Source organism: Gopherus flavomarginatus, chromosome 8, assembly GCF_025201925.1.
Source record: "Gopherus flavomarginatus isolate rGopFla2 chromosome 8, rGopFla2.mat.asm, whole genome shotgun sequence".
NCBI classification, from domain to species: Eukaryota; Metazoa; Chordata; order Testudines; family Testudinidae; genus Gopherus; species Gopherus flavomarginatus.
In genome coordinates, this window is record NC_066624.1 from 13,806,691 (window position 1) to 13,821,675 (window position 14,985).

Consider the following 14,985-nt stretch of genomic DNA (forward strand, 5'->3'; position numbering starts at 1 on the left):
GATTAGTAGATTGGGACAAGGAGCCTGCTGACACTGGGACTGAAGTGTTGGGGAAAGTGGCACTGGCTGGACAAGGAAACTGGGACAAGCAGCCAAGGAAAGGGGTGGGACTGAGACAGGGAATTGGGAAGTGGTGGGGGCGTATGGGGATTAGATTGAGATTGGATGAGGAGCCCTGTGCGGGAGCCTGGACTGGGAGCCAGTGGAGGGGAGGGCGAAGACAAGAAGTTGGGAGGGGAAAAGTGGGACTGGATACAAACAGTTGGGATGGGGGGGTTGAAATTGATAAGTGATTGGGAGTGGGTGTGGGGAGGGAGCAATGGGGACTCAAACAGGGAGCTTGGAGGGGAAGACTAGGACTGGCTGGACACAGTGACTGGGACTGAGAAATGGATCCTGGGACTGGGTAGACAAGGAGCCAAGGATGAGAGAGAGACAGGACTGGGACAAGGACAGGTTGAAGGGCACGGGCAGAGAGTTTCAGACGTGGTGAAAACAGTCAGAACACTCCCATCCAGAGCCTGAAATGGAACACAGGATTCCTGAATCTCAATATACCCCTGCTGTCAACAAATATCCGTGAAACCACTGGCAAAGTGTGTGACCCATCCAACCGTAGTGCTGGTCAGCGCAGAGGATGACAACCTATTGCTGTATTGCTATTCATTACTCTGTTACCTCAAGTGGCAGAGATCTGCGTAGTGGTCTGCTGATGTCCCATGTGGGAGTCACTATGATGCCACATGATGGAATTTCAGAGTGCTTTTTTATTTGCTTTTTTATAAACTTAAAAAATTACACTTAAAAAAATAATTTAAAGAACATAGTAAGGCTGGAGAGTCAAGCATGCAAAAGTTAGTAAATGGCAATATTAAGATTGCCTATGCAACCTTGGGTGTATGGATTACAATGGTCTTTAATGACATGATCACATGTTGTTTTTCAAATAAGTAGTAATAAATATAAATATAATATAACAAATGTAATTATGGCAACTGCCAAAACATTGTCTCAACAATGAACAAGACACAAATATTAAGGTAGTCCCTTTCCCAGAGGTTATAACATAAAATGATAATCTATTATGTATATCATGCGTTATTTAGAATTATATTCATAATGATTACAAATGCATTAAAGTAATGTTACTGTTGTATGAAGATTGTACGGATAAACTATTTATTTTATTTTACAATAGTATCCAGAAGGCCTAGTCCAGATTGGGGCCCCATTTTGCTGGATATTTTGCTTCATAAGTGGTCATGAACAGCCCTGCTCCTAACATCTTACAGTCTGAAGCTTTAAGTTTTCTAATGCTGACATGCTTATCTTTAAGCACAAGTAGTCACACCATGGGCTATACCCCTGATCCTGCTTAGCTCTACTGCAAATGCTAGTTTGTTGTTGCTGTCTTGAGAATACCTGCAAAAGCAATTGAGCATGTGTGTAGGCCTATCCAGGAGCAGGGCCTAAGAAACTTGAGCAGACAATGAGGGAGGAGCAGAGTCATGAAAGTTCTTGAAGGTGAGGTGAGGCCAAGAAGGTGAGTAAATTGATGGGGTGAGCCTAATGTGGTGAGGGAGTCAAAGAGGCAGTGTAATGATGTAGACAAGGCAGATGATCACAGGAGCTGTGCTAGGTATGTTCCTGTGGGGGATGGTGTAATATAGTTAATTAATTATCTATAATATCAATAATTGTAATTTATGTAATTACTTGTAATGCTTTATTTCTCCAAAGAACTGCACAAGCAATTAGCCTGATATTGCAAGCCCTTCAAGCATGGAACTCCATTGAAATCAATGAGTCTTACTGTTGGGAGTTCCTCACACAAAGTGCTTGCAGGATGGGCATATTAACTAGTTCAGTCCCTTCCTTTTAAAAAAATGTACAACTACTCACAGGATCAGCCCAAGCTCTGAGGGCATGCAGATATATATAATCTCTCTCTCTAGGCACCACTGTACCTGATTACCCATTTCTATTTCTATTTCTATTTCTATTGAAATGGAAATAATGACAATCTTTCTGCCTTCCTTCTTCGTATGTTGGAGAAATAGCTCGATCAGCACACACGTGTTTTGTTAGCTTGTATGTAGAACTTACTGGGAAAAAGCTACGCTGACGAAATTAATTTTACATGTAATGCCTGATCCTGTGCCCATTGAAGTCAATGGAAGAGCTTCCTTGGGTGAAGGATCACTGGTGCAGGATCAAGCCATTAGTTCTAAACGTAGCAAGATCTGTGGTCATTATTCTCTCTTGTAGGAGTAAATATGTGACTTTTGTACTCCAGGTCCAGCTTTCAGGATCATGAAGTGTGATCTCTCAGGCACATTGGACCTGTTTCAGGAAGGAGTTTGAATATGAGAACAGAGATCTTCAGCTAGACTCTGTAATGAATGTGGAGCCACTAAAGAAAGGAGAGCACTTGGCTGATGTATTTGTAACAATCTGTATTCCGGAATGCTGCATTTTGTATCAGTTGGAGCTTTACTTCAGGGCCTGTGGGTTCATTCCTAAATGTATGTGGATTTAAATGTTCCCTTGTACTATTTGCATACTGTACAATCCAGTACAATCTGATGGCTAGTGCATCAGAGCCAGAATGTGAACATGAGCAGAAACAAAAGTGAAACTGGTTAGTCTGTTTCATTGTCTGAGTTTAGTAGAGTAAAAGAAGGGACCAAATAGATTATTAAAACTGAACAAATATTAAGAAGATTTGCTTATCACTAAATATGCCAAGGTATGATTAGAAACAGGTAAGCGATTTCTTAACATCTATCTCATTTTTAACCTGACACGGCCCCCTTAAGAGTGTTCCCCTTAATCAAGAACACTAAAAACATTCAGGCAGGGTTTTTTTTACATGGTTGCTTTGACACCCCCCGCCCCACTGTCTGTGATGTCACCTCATCTCATTTTGAGCTTATCAAATACATTGTGTGTTCTGGGATTGGCTGAAGCTGCTTGGTGGTGGTATGTCATGGTGACTGTTCTAAGCAAGGGGAAGACGAGGAGACAGTTCAACCCTGGAAATTGTGGGAAAGCTAATTTTTCTAACACAATTGATGGACCCAATCCTGCTCCCATTGAGGTCAGTGGCAAAACTTGCATTGATGTAAGTGGGAGCTGCAGCAGGATTTAATTTTTCTTCATAAAAAATGACAAAAATACAGTCTCTGCCTTATTATTATTTTACTATCATGCAAGAAATGCTGATGGCTGCCCTGGGCCTGTGGTTGCAAATTTCCGTTAGCTGCAGTGATAATGATGATGAGACAGCCCCTGAGGGAATCTCTCTCTAGGTCCCAGCCCCAAAAGGCAGAGCCATTGAGGACCTCTGTAGGCCTGGCCTGTGGAAACACTGGGACAAATTCTACTCTGTTGTGAGTGAGTGCAAGCTCCATTGAGGTTAATGGAGTTGGAGGATCCAGAGATGAATTTGGTCTGCAATCTTCAGAACCCTCACTCACCCTTCAGCCCCTTTAAGTGTTGAGTTTAGTCTTCTGCAGGGGATATTTGCATATTTTAACCAGCTTCCAACCTTATGTCAGCCCCTTAGTTCTCTCTTTTTCTCTCTCACTCTCCTAACTCAAATTACCTTGATCCTACTAACAGAGACTTGGTTTTCAAGATCTTCTCTCCAGCCCCAGAGTGGCAGGTATGCAGCCTGCACGACCGCCTTTCTGGCAGGTTCCAAACGCTTTGCCCTCATCTTAGTTCTGGAACTAGCCTAGCTAGGAAGGGACAAAATAAAGTCTTCTCCCTTTAGCAAAAACGACCAGGTTAATTTTGTAAACCCGCAGAGCTATTTTTATTGAGCGAGCATGACAGCAACAGTTGTGGGTTGGGGTCAGACTTAGGGTGCCCCATCCTAAAAGGTACAAAAAAGTCTCCAGTCCCACTAAAGGGAATAGGAATCAAGGATGTTGCAGGATCCAGCCTCTGAGGAATACTTAGTATTAATCATGTTTATTACCCTGGTGTCTAAGGGCCAATCAAGAATAGTGCTCCATTGTGCTAGGTGCTGTACAAACAGAGGAGCAGACGATCCCTGCTTACAATCTAAATAGACATGACAGACCCAGGGTGGGGGGATGGGTAAAACACACTGGCAGAGTGAAGACTGCGATGGCAGCAGATGGCATGTTAGGGCCATTACTTTTTGGAGCAGGAGGGGGCTAGTTAGGAGGCACCAATTTGAAGGGAAGGGAAGGGAAGGGGGCAAGGGAGACAGGTAGAGGAGAAGAGGGTAGGGGAAATGAGGCTGAGGTGGAAAGTGATGGAGAGGGAGGGAGAAGGTTGGAGGAACCAGCCTATCGGCGCAGAGCAGAGAAAGTCCAATAAAAACTATAAAAAGTTCTCCCAATGTCTCTTCTTTGGCTTGTTCTTACAGTTGCCAACCCTTCAGGAATGTCCAGGATTTGGCTATAGTCTGAACAGCTGCTTAATGAGGATCATACTGTATCCACCAGGATGTTACCATTACGAGGATTCTACATTACATGAAAGCATTAGCCTTTTAACATTAGAAAAAAGAGTAGATTTTGACAACTTTGGACTGCTGTACTGGTGTCTTTAAAGCAATTTCTTAATACCCAAGGTGAGTAACAACTATAATAAAAAGAACAGGAGTACTTGTGGCACCCTAGAGACTAACAAATTTATATGAGCATAAGCTTATGCTCAAATACATTTGTTAGTCTCTAAGGTGCCACAAGTACTCCTGTTCTTTCTGTGGATACAGACTAACACGGCTGCTACTCTGAAACTATAATAAAGTAATGCGTCTAGGAGCGACTAGCAGGGCCGCCCAGAGCATTCAGGGGACCTGGGGTTTTCGGTGGCCAGGGGCCCCTGCCACCGAATTGCCGCCAAAGACCCGGACTGGAAGAAGCTCCGGGGGCCTGGAGAGAGTGAAAGACCCCGCTCCAGGGCCCCCGAAAAACTCTCGTGGGGGCCTCTGTGGGGCATGGGGCAAATTGCGCCACTTGCGGCCCCCGCCCCCCTGGGTGGCCTGGCCACTCGTTTCTGAAATGCAGATTGTCCGAAAGAGGCGGTGACAGTAAACCAAACAATTAAATTCAGCACCCTAATGAAAGCGCTGAGTCAGGACTCTGGCAGTCACCTGATGCATTTTAATCAGAAACAGGAAACTTCTGTTATAACTTATAGGGATAATAGGTCATGCTGCAGGAAAAAAAAACAAACAGACAAAGCAAAACTTTCAAAGAAAGGGAACAGGCGCTGAAGTATGATTTTCTGAAACAACTAGATACATGTTTTGTGAGCTGACCAGGACAGGGAGACGTGATTCAGACAATATTTCAACATGAGGAGCTATATAATTGAGCAATCAGTTGCTAATCCTTTTTAACTTGATTGCATTAGCTCTCTGCTTTTTCCTAAGGTGACAGCAATTTATGATCGGGCTTTAAATAAAATGGAACCCCTCGCTCATTGAGATTCAGTTTTTTCTTCAGCATCAGTTACAGTATAGAGCTGTTCTACAGTCATATTAAGTAGTCAGGCAGCTAGGGCTAACAGTGATGACAGAATCAAAGGCTACGTCCACACTACAGGATAAATTCGAATTAGCTTAAACCAATTTTATAAAACAGATATTATAAAGTCGATTGTGCGCGTCCACAGTAGGCACATTAATTCGGTGGTGTGCGTCCATGGTCCGAGGCTAGCGTCGATTTCTGGAGCGGTGCACTGTGGGTAGCTACTGTAAAATAATGAGGCCAATTACGTTGATTTGCGTCCACACTAACCCTAATCTGATATAGTAATATCGATTTTAGCGTTACTCCTCTCGTTTTGTAGGAGTACAGAAATCGATTTAAAGACCCCTTTAAATCGATATAAAGAGCAGTGTAGTGTGGACGGGTGCAGAGTTAAGTCGATTTAACGCTGTTAAAATCGGTTTAACAGCGTAGTGTAGACCAGGCCAAACTTTTATGCATTGTGTAATAAATGGCAAGCTAGTTAAAGGTTTTGTTTGTTTGTTTTTGGAGTGGTGGGAGTGATAGACAGTAACTTACACTGACCTAGCAATCCAGCATTTTCCTAACACAGTTTCTTTCTAAAGTCAGATTGTATGAGGACTAAACATTGGCATTTTAACTATGTTTCATATTAGCGATCAATGCCGATGGGTGACAAAGGTTCCAGTGCTTACGGTCTCTGTGGAATTCAGGACATATTATAAAAGTCCCCAATACAGGACTCATCTGTAAACTATAGGATGTATTAGTGAGAATGAAAAATGTTCTTGTTTTCATACTGAAACACACTGATTGAGTGTATGCCATTGCTCTCTTGTGGATGGAATCTACTGCATGGCTTTGGGCCTATACTGCTACCACAGAAGGGATTCTCTTGTAGATTAAGTATTAGAGGGTTATGTTTGAGCAGGGTGGTTGTTACACCCACACCCACACAGCAGTAACTGATCTTATTGCAAATGGCCTTATACAATAAAACCGTATTTTAGGAGGTCTTAGCAGCAGCCTTGTTTGTTACATATCTTCTATTTTTCCAGAAAGAAAATATTAAGAGACCAATTAGCCTTCATCCCCCTTCCCTCACTTTGCTTTAGGGAATTATTTAAGCTAAAAAACGGTTAGATGCACAGGAAGAAGAACATACTGATTATACCCATATAGAGAGTGCACTGTGTAAGGAGCATTGATTTCTTAGACAAGGTCTCTGCAGTATCATTCAAGCTCATTGTTCCTGCAGTACATCCTAGTCTTCAGCAGAGGGCATTGCAGAGAATCAATGACTTGCTTTGCTTCGGGCCGCCAGACTCTTCAAGCCTGCCATTATGTGTTGAAACATATGACCCGCACCTTCACTGTAAAAGCAACTGATCTGGCAAACCCTTCCCCATGAGAGCAGTCCCGCTGACATCAGTGGGACTTGCTTTGTGAGAGGGAAGTCTCTCTGGCAGTGAATTCGGCATGAACAAGTCCTATGCTTGGAACAAGTTTTCCCAAAAGGCACCAAGTGTCAGATGGCACAACCCACCAAAAAGGTGGTCCAGCATTGTACAGAAGTGAGTATCAATGTATTTTTTTCAGATTAGTATATACAATGATTCTGAGCAAGCTCTCACTTGACAGCAGCACCAGTAGTGACAAAAAAACAATGATTTGGGGCTAGCTGCAGCCGGTCCCGTTTTCTCAAGGAGTCACTCCCCAGTCTGGCCTGGGAACTGGGTATTTGGGTTCAGTACTACGGAAACAGGCAGCAAGCCCTATTTAGTATTTTAGTGCAGTTTTTCGTACTCCCATGCATTCTGGGCCTGGTTCAAAGCTCAGTGAAGTCACTGAATTTAATGGGGCTTGGATCAGACCCTTAATTTTTAAACCATGTTTACCAGCCTCTCTCTTAGAAAACAGTGCATCAGATCTTCAAAAAAAATAAAATAAAACAAACAAGGTGAATCGAAGAATGGAACCCACCTGGAAAACCCAAGTAAGTGTGATACCTCAACAAAAGGTAACTACTTCAATCGGATGAACTCAGGAAGAAAGCCAAAATCTTGTTATCAAAATACACCCCAAAGATATAAAGGAGAGTGCTAAAGACACATTAGCACACCACTATATACAAGTCTGATTAAAAAGACACTTCTCACACACACACAAATAAGAGTTTATCAACACAAAACTGTTTAATATTTATTAAATGACACAAAATACCTAGATAACAGACTCACTCTTTGAAAGGACATGTATTTACATTATTTACCAACTTAACAAAGACTCTCTGTACCCATTTTAGACTTGTTATGAAACATTAAAAAGGTTTTGCTTTTTGCATTAAAGGATGCAATGGTGACACATGCCCCATTTGCAAATCTGCATAACTATAACATTTTGATGCAGTTAAAGAAGCACAATTTTATATTCTAGTAGCTGAGTGAAGAGGCTTCTTAAAAGTAACAGGGTTAGTTTTTTTCACTCCAGAGATACTTCTGAAGAATTGTTATACAAAAAGTATATTACATTTTTTGAATGCTGCTGTACTCTTACAACTTTACTGTAACTTTTCAAAGAAAATACTCTTCTTATTATATGAAATCACTAAAAAACAGTGGTATTTGAACATTTTTTTAGATGCGCAAATAAAACATTGTTTAAAAGTAAGCATTAGGGCAAATGATATGTTTAGGGAAACGAAAAATACTGTGACTGAAAGATGAGACTTAGGAAGTTCAAAATATAAACCACGGCTAAAGCAACTTAACAAATTTGTTAGGTCTCTTATTAACTATTTACTTTGGCACCTTTGTGTGAACTATAGAACAAAACAATGTTTACAACACTTTCGCAATTACAGCATTTAAACAAAATGGTCACTTTTTTTAAACCAGCCAAGACAAAAAAATAGTCCATTTATGGGTATAAAGATAAAAAAACCTAAAATATATACTTCTAAGAATAAACTGCAATTTCTTATGAACAAGTCTGCTATAAACTGCATGCAAGAGTCAGGATTAAAAATATGTAGCCAAACAGACAAGCTGTTTTATAGCCAAATGAGTTGTGGTCCAAGCCCACTAAAACAAAAATTAATATATGGCTCAGTAGGCAGGCACGTGATCCCAGCAAGAAGTATGGCTGGATGCTAATCTTGGCTGCAGCTTTGTCACTAGCCAGGAGCAAAAACCACTAGCAGAAGAAATGAACAATTTGTCGTGGATAGGCCAGTGGGGTAAATAAAGGGATATGAGGGCATGCTTTTCCCTGCTTTTCTTCAGTTCCTGGTCAAGCCAGTGTTCTCATAGGCCACTCATTGGGTTAGTTTAATAGCTGGACTGCCAGTGAAAAGGGTACCTCAGTTTCAGTGTCAAAACTTGAAGTATGACGACAATTCAGGACATGAGTTTTCTACACAATAGTTTCTGCATTTACTGGTTGAAATAAATGGGATAAAAAAAAATAAAACCAAAACCAAAACCTTCTGGTTGGTTATAATTGAAATTCAATACCCATCCAATTAGAGAGTCTAATAAGGTCTCCTTTTTAAGTATGTGGCGTTGGTTGTATATAAACTGTTGCAACAAATTGGAACATGGGCAGTCAAATATTTTGGTTTCCGTCCTTCTCCTAAAAGTGAATATTCTAAAGCTTTCCCTCCATAAACAGTATCTTCTTTTAAATAAATCTTTTGAGAAAACAGAACCACCATATACATGGAGAAGAGAGACATGATGCAACAGATACAGAAAGAAGTTTAAACATAATGAAGATAGAAAAGTCATGATCTCAATTTCATTGTCCTCCTCTCCCTGGTGGCTCTCTGCTTATGAGTTAATAGTTATAGGCTTGCCTGATTCCCTACAGGAGCAGCCTCCACAAGAAATGCCCCCACTGGATATATTATGCTTCTCGAAGGTAGTGACCTTGAATGTCTCCCATTGGATTAGACCGATAACTACTATGCAAAAAATTGACAGGTTTCCTACTGCAACTCACGTGGAAGAGAGCTGTGCAAATTTTATAGGAAGTCAGCATTGAGGGAACAATATGAAATGAGGAGTGCTCTTTACTGGGGAAGAACCCAGCTTCTTTGTTTTGTCAAGTGAGCACTTTATGAAAAGGAGCTTGAGGAAAAAAAGAAAGGCAATTCACACCATATAGTTGTCTAAGAAAAGCAACATTCAGGAAGGGGAAATTCTGGATATAACGTACACACACACACTCTCTCTCTCTCTCTCTCCAGTTTTATGTACTCCACAGGGCCATAAGGTGATGAAATAATAGATCATCAGGAATATACGAGTGCTAGTCATCAGGCGAGTTAAGGAAAGACCATTATTATTATTATTTTAAAATAAAGCCACATTTTCTTGCCTCCTAGGGTTGTCTGGCATTTCTCAGGGCTGTAGATGCCTGAAAGTGAATCAGATTCTTCATCTTGCTATGCCGCATGGCTGAAACTGAGTCAAATGATTGACCAGGTGAGGAGGGGTACCAGAGCTGTCACATGTCTAGGAAAAATTAACTCTTCTGCTGCCACTTTATAATCCTGGCATATTCTGCTAGAGCAAAAAATGTTTCTGGTTGCAAAAACTTCAAGCAATAACCTCTCTGTCTGGGGAACCTCTGTATTCAAGCTATTTTTTCCTCCCAGGTTTCACGAAGATCCAAATAATGCTCTTGTCAACTAGGAAAACAGGATCTAGATGCCTTGAAGCAATATTTAAGTATCTTTCTGCATGAGAGGTAGGCTTAGGGTTCTAGGAGGCAAAGCTTGCTACTGTCTAGGACTGAGTTCTTAAGGCTTTAGGTTGGCTTGACATAACTCATAAAAGCAATCCAACGCAGGATATGTCTATAAGATTCTCACCCTTTCTAAATCTAGGGTGAAGTTCAAGCCATTTGTAAAATCCATTTGTAATTTTTGTTCATGTAGTTTTTGGTGTTTTTTTTTGTGTGTGTGCAAGAACTGTGTTGCTTTTTGCCTCATTTTATAATACATTATCTTTTGCTGAGTGTTATTACAAAGAGTTGGACTCTCCTGCTGAAGACTAGTAAAAACTGTCACTGTTTCTGTTGCTGCTGTTTTATGTTAAGAATAGGGTAAACGCTTTACATTTTGGGGTAAGCCATATAAATACAAGTCTAAGCTTGTTAATTAAAGTAAGTGACACAGTTTTTTAAGGAATGGTACATATTTTGTAACCTTACAATCATTTTATATTGATACCGTTTCCTTTACATTTCCTCCTAATTGCAACAGAGAATGTTTTCTACATCAATAAGTATAAACTTGACTTGGTAATTATTTCCCTACCCCGGGTGAAATCTAAATATGAGTGAATCAAATCATTGGTCGTTTTGCTACTTGATAAATATATCCAATATCCTGTACAGTAAATTAAATGTTTGCATGCAGTTTAAAGCATTTTAAAGGCTATTTTCTGTATGTTAATTAACCTTCTGCTTCATAGTTTAAAGATGTAAAAGAACATTTGTCATATACCAAGGGACTCCTCTTCAGACTCGGAGACAAATGGAATCACGAAGACCAGGTACTCTCTTACAGTTTTCTGCACATCATACTAAATAACATGCAAAGAGTTCAACAGCATTCTTCTTAAAATGTAAATAGTACTCTTTAAATGGGCATATTAACCACTGAAAAAAGTCCACTCTACTATACTTTTCTATTACACCGCTTTCATTCATTCATCGGTAGTATAAAAAGTCAAATAATGGGATCAACAGGCTAGTTTATCCACTGGCAATTTAGTATGACACCAAATGTGCAGAAAAACAAAGGCCAACATATGTTTATGCAATATAGTTGTACTGGTTTGGGTTCTCTTTGTCTCTTTCCATGTAGTCCCTGTCAATTAAGGATTCTATTCTCTTCTTAAGGTCAGCAGGCTGTAAAATAATGCAGATCATCAGTACTACTTCTTTTTGCAGCCATCTCTACAAAGTTTCTGATCATTGAGTTCCTCCTACTTTAAGAATATTACATGAATACATTTTCCAAATTACCATCTGAATAGCTAAATGTCCTATTGATCAATGACAGAAATGCCACAGAAAATCCTTCAGGTACAAGAGCATGACAGTTCTAAAATGTCTTTCACAGAAATAGAAAGCAAATGTGTGTGATTGTCAATTTTGGGGTCTGTCAAACACGAATGCCCCATTAAAACTGAAATTTAGGCAGACATAACTTCCCATAATGTAACGCTTGTGTATCTTCTAAATCAGGTCACAAAGGGTATTTTCTAACACACACACACATATATATATATATAAGAATTATATATATAAAAATGCTTATCTTCTGTTTGTGTGGAGCTTTCATCCAGTAACAGAGATGTACTTCGTACATTTGAAGGCATACTGTATAAATAAGTGACCCAGATTGCTGTTGTACAAAAGACACTCACGAACAAGGAAGAAAAAGCATTTACGTCAGCTATTATACCTATGCATGCCTGGCTGACAATTTTATGCAATATAAATGCTTACTTATCTGCAGGGAAAATTTAAAAATTGGTGTTTTTCAAGAAAGGTACAGAAGAAAGTGGAGAACACCAGAAGTTACAGCTGGCTGAAAAATGAAACAAGTGATTCACATGTTTATCTGCAAACTAAGCTTCAAGTTCAATATGAACTTGTCTCTATCTATAGGGAGCGATCCATTCATCTCATTCATTGTTTGAGACAGCCACAAGCTACAGGTGTTTGTAAATCTCAGTTTACACAAAGTTTTAGCCAGAACTAATTGTCTGAAAAGTTGTATTAGGTATTTGTTATTCTCTTCTTGATAAGAAGTTTGAACTAAGCAGCTGGGAAGCAGCATCAATACTATGCAACTTGTCGCAAATAACTACCCATAGTCTTTTCAGAGAATGCACAGCCAGAACATGTTCCTTAACAAATAAGGCTTATAAATAAGGCTACATTTTAGTCACAGGTATTTTTAGTAAAAGTCAGAGACAGGTCACAGGTAGTAAACAAATATTCACAGCCTGTGACCTTTCCATGACCTTTTCCTAAAAATACCTGTGACTAAAACTTGGGGGGGGGGAGGGGCTTCCTGGGGCCCCCGCGGATGCTGGGGGAAGGCGGGCCAGGACCCCCTCCCAGCAGCAGCAGAGTTTGGGTGTGGGAGGGGGCAGGGGACTGGGGCCCAGGGTGGGGTGAGGAAGGCTCTGGGCAGCGCTTACCTGGGGAGGGGGGGAGGAGAGAGGGGGTCCCCAGAAGCAGTGACATCTCCCTCGCTCAGCTGCTAGGCAGAAGCATGGTTGCAATTCCCAGCCAATGAGAGCTGGGGGGGTGTGTGCCTGCAGGCAGAGGCAGCGTGCAGAGCTGCCTGGCCACGCCTCTGCCTAGCTGCTGACCAAGGGGGTATATCGCTGCAGGAGCCCACCTCACCCCATCCCCTGCCCCCTCCTATACCCAAACTATGCTGTTGCTGGAGGAGGCCTGAGACTGCTTCAGCAGCAGCCAGTGCTCCTGGTGCAGGGGCTACCTGAGCTGCCCCTGAACCAGGCGCATCAGCTGCTGCAGAAATCATGGAAACTCGCAGCCTTACTTATAAATGTATGCAAAAAATAATCAGTCCGAGAATGACTTACAAACAAAAAGGAGGCTACGTTTTTAATGTTATTCACAACCAGTAGTTTACCAGGCTCTAGAATAATACGCTTTATCTTGTAGCTTTACTTAAAAAAAGTCTTACTATGTCTTTTCACTCGAATGCATAAATAAATATATATAACTGGCACATCAAACACAATTCCTAGAAAGGAATACTTTCCCTACCAAATAAGAATGCTTCACTAGCTGTATTATTTATTCAAGTGATCTCTACAACACCGATGAAGAGAAAGTATAGCAATGAACAACAGCTTCTGAAGCAAAAGAAAGAAAGAAAGAAAGAAAATGAATCAGAACTCTACCTTTACTGGGAATTTAAGCTGGTTGTACACCTCTGACACAAGCAAATTGTGGCTCAGAGTCTTGCGCATCTTCATGATTCGCACAATTGCAGCATCAATTTGGTACTGCCGGTCCTGAAATACTCTCTCTGTAGTGCTTGCTTGTTCCTCTACCTGGATGAGCAGTTTAAAAAAAAAAAAAAAAAAAAGTGTTTTAAGAACACTAAAACAGTCAAAGTGATCCTTTCATGGTTGTCTGACCTGCAGAGAGCTTAGACATTAACCCCAGCATTTTTGGTGTCATATATTTGTCTCCTGACTTCCTTCCAAAGTCCTTTTTGAAAGGCTATTGTCTACAAAGAGAAACATACTCACACAGGGGATTAAAATAGTTTCAGTTATCAGCAGGAACCCAATGATAAGTTAATGCCTAGCCATAATATAGAGAACAGAATGCCAATTAAGGCTCTAAATTCTCTTATTCCCATGTAATCTAGCAAGATTAATCCATAACAGTTTGTAAAGTTTTTATTTAGTAAAGCTTCAGAATACAAAGGTAAATGGTATACACAACAACAGGTACTACTTAAATCTTTCAGATTCCTCGAACTATGGGTAGATTATCAAATCTGATTAATAGGATAGCTGCAAGGGAATCTGGATTAGTTTGCTAATCCAGATTTAAGTCCTATGGTTCACTTGCCACACAAAGCACACCTGCATACTTCATGTAGGTGACCAAATATACAAATTCTACACTGGACAAAAGAAAGTTTACTGTATTTTTAAGACATGCAAAAGATAATTGAACTAAGAATCAGGAGAGAGGGCAGCAATTGAGAAAAAAAAACCCCAAACCCATACCGTTTCTTTCATCTGGATTTGGTTTATCTTTATCCTGAAGAGCTTGTGTCTGAAATCATCATTGCATGTAAATTTATCACCATCTTCCACGTCTTTGCCTTTGGGACTTTTAGTCAGTACTCTAGCTTTGCCACAGGCTAATGACTGGAGTGTTCTCCTTAACTCTCCATCCTCTAAAGCAGAAACAAGCTGTTTAGTATTTTAGATAACAGCATTCAGATACCATCTACCGCATTTAATACTGACCTATCCCAGTTGCTTGCTTTATCTCCTCTAAACTGAACTCCTCGCCTTCGTTAAACATAAGCAGCACCAGTGTCTGGAACAAAGAGACTTGAAGCTCTTTTCTGCCCTGTCAAGGATGAAGTGATCAGATGTTACTAAGTCTTCTCGGAAAGAAAAAGAGTCAAAAATCATTCATGTATTGTACATTAATTCAAATGACAACTTGGCTTGCAGGGAAGCTAGAAGCTATCCATTTTATTCAGGTCAGGAATCCGAAAAGGCATATTACTAACCAGCATGCGCTAACTGTGAAATAGAGTACCAGTCTTAGACATGAGATGTTCAGTTACTATTTGTTCCCCACCATCACAAACATGGTGTGCAGTACTTATCTCTACTTTCAGACCAATAAATTAAGTAACGTGTCATTTATCTTGTGTCACACAAGACAGAATTATACCATC

At 40.5% G+C, this 14,985-nt stretch overlaps 1 protein-coding gene across 2 annotated transcripts in view; it reads right to left on the reverse strand.

Moving 5' to 3' along the window:
* Positions 1–10,659: 10,659 nt before the first annotated feature.
* Positions 10,660–14,985, reverse strand: part of CUL4B (cullin 4B) — a 31,720-nt gene continuing 27,394 nt past the window's right edge. For both annotated transcript variants that reach the window (XM_050964491.1, XM_050964490.1), the window contains exons 18-21: positions 14,543–14,648; positions 14,297–14,469; positions 13,454–13,606; positions 10,660–11,414 (exon numbers count right to left, since the gene is read on the reverse strand). In XM_050964491.1, the coding sequence (XP_050820448.1) occupies positions 11,319–11,414; positions 13,454–13,606; positions 14,297–14,469; positions 14,543–14,648 (528 nt within the window). In that variant the 3' untranslated portion in view covers positions 10,660–11,318. The remainder of the gene's footprint in view (positions 11,415–13,453; positions 13,607–14,296; positions 14,470–14,542; positions 14,649–14,985) is intronic.